The sequence below is a fragment of the Pyricularia pennisetigena genome (assembly GCF_004337985.1).
Source record: "Pyricularia pennisetigena strain Br36 chromosome Unknown Pyricularia_pennisetigena_Br36_Scf_22, whole genome shotgun sequence".
Taxonomy (NCBI): domain Eukaryota; kingdom Fungi; phylum Ascomycota; class Sordariomycetes; order Magnaporthales; family Pyriculariaceae; genus Pyricularia; species Pyricularia pennisetigena.
The window spans coordinates 65,606-66,945 of record NW_021940934.1 but is presented as its reverse complement, the minus strand read 5'-3'; the positions used below and the strand labels follow the sequence as shown (position 1 = coordinate 66,945).

The 1,340-nt window shown below is 49.9% G+C and overlaps 1 protein-coding gene across 1 annotated transcript; it reads right to left on the bottom strand.

Annotated features, from left to right (window-relative positions):
- Positions 1-556: 556 nt before the first annotated feature.
- On the bottom strand, positions 557-1,108 carry PpBr36_11411 (uncharacterized protein; the record flags this gene model as incomplete). Its single annotated transcript, XM_029898513.1, has 1 exon — positions 557-1,108. The coding sequence occupies one exon, from the start codon at positions 1,106-1,108 to the stop codon at positions 557-559; it is 552 nt and encodes a 183-aa protein (XP_029743197.1).
- Positions 1,109-1,340: the final 232 nt, after the last annotated feature.

The window sequence follows — 1,340 nt, the reverse complement described above, 5'->3', positions numbered from 1 at the left end:
GCTGTACGGGAAAGTTTCGTCATTATACATGGGAATGTAGAAGGATTCTTTATAAGACTTTCTCGGCAGTGCAAGGCTGGGGTTGGTCCTCAAGATTAGCTTCCTGCGAACAAACAACATCATGGAGATAATCCATGATGGTCTACAGTTTGGAGCATAATCATCTTCCTCTCGACAACATACATCGAAATTCATTTCTGGCCCCATACAGTATTAATAACGCTTGTGGTAACCACTGTATACTCATTAGTGCTGGGCAAGCGACTTCTAGACAACGGGGCGCGCTAGTGGGGGCGTTTTCCATGGCTACTTACGTCATACGCTAAACATGATCATGAACCCACCGGGATTTCCAACCACACCTTCAGTCGGATTTAGCTAACTAATCGAGCACCTAAAGCAGTGCGAAAAAGTGGTAACATTTCAAATTTACAGCAAGCGTCAAATATCAAAAAATCCGCTTTTTTGAATACTCTCCCTGGCGCGCTATGTAAAGATATAACAAATGAGAAAAAGAAATTCCACCAGTTGTTGCAATTGTACAATGCTATCCATATCACTGCATAGCAGCTACGATTTGAATTACGCGACCCGATGAACAACCTAAAAACATTGTTGACCCTCGAACTGCAGACGCAATTGGTCTATATTCGATAGGGAGCCAAAGGATCTTTGCATCCCCTACCATAACCCAGGTCTTTTCAGGACTTAAGCCAATATTGCAGGAAATTGGAGATGAGGTTATGTCATCGGATGGCGGTAACGGTCCATTTGATAAAGAGTTCGTAAGCAGGTCCACAGCTCCAAAATCAGTAAGCAGCAGCGTGCTGGATAACGAGTGGAAAGCGAGAGTATAAGTGAGGCCTAACGGAAGTGTTTGGCGATGCGCCCCCGTTGCCGCGTCCCAAAGCCGCACCGTTTTGTCGTATGACGCCGACGCTACCACCTGGCCGTCCGGCGAAAAAACCACTGCGTTAACCTCTGCGTCGTGGCCCTCGAGTGTTTGGCGATGCGCCCCCGTTGCCGCGTCCCAAAGCCGCACCGTTTTGTCGTTTGACGCCGACGCTACCACCTGGCCGTCCGGCGAAAAGGCCACTGCGCTAACCATTCCGACGTGGCCCTCGAATGTTTGGCGATGCGCCCCCGTTGCCGCGTCCCAAAGCCGCACCGTTTTGTCGTTTGACGCCGACGCTACCACCTGGCCGTCCGGCGAAAAAGCCACTGCGCTAACCCAACGGTCGTGGCCCTCGAGTGTTTGGCGATGCGCATCCCAGTCAGGTTTTATCCCTTGAATAAGAAGATTCTTTGGTCCTTGGGCCCAAAACCTTTGCCGCACTTTG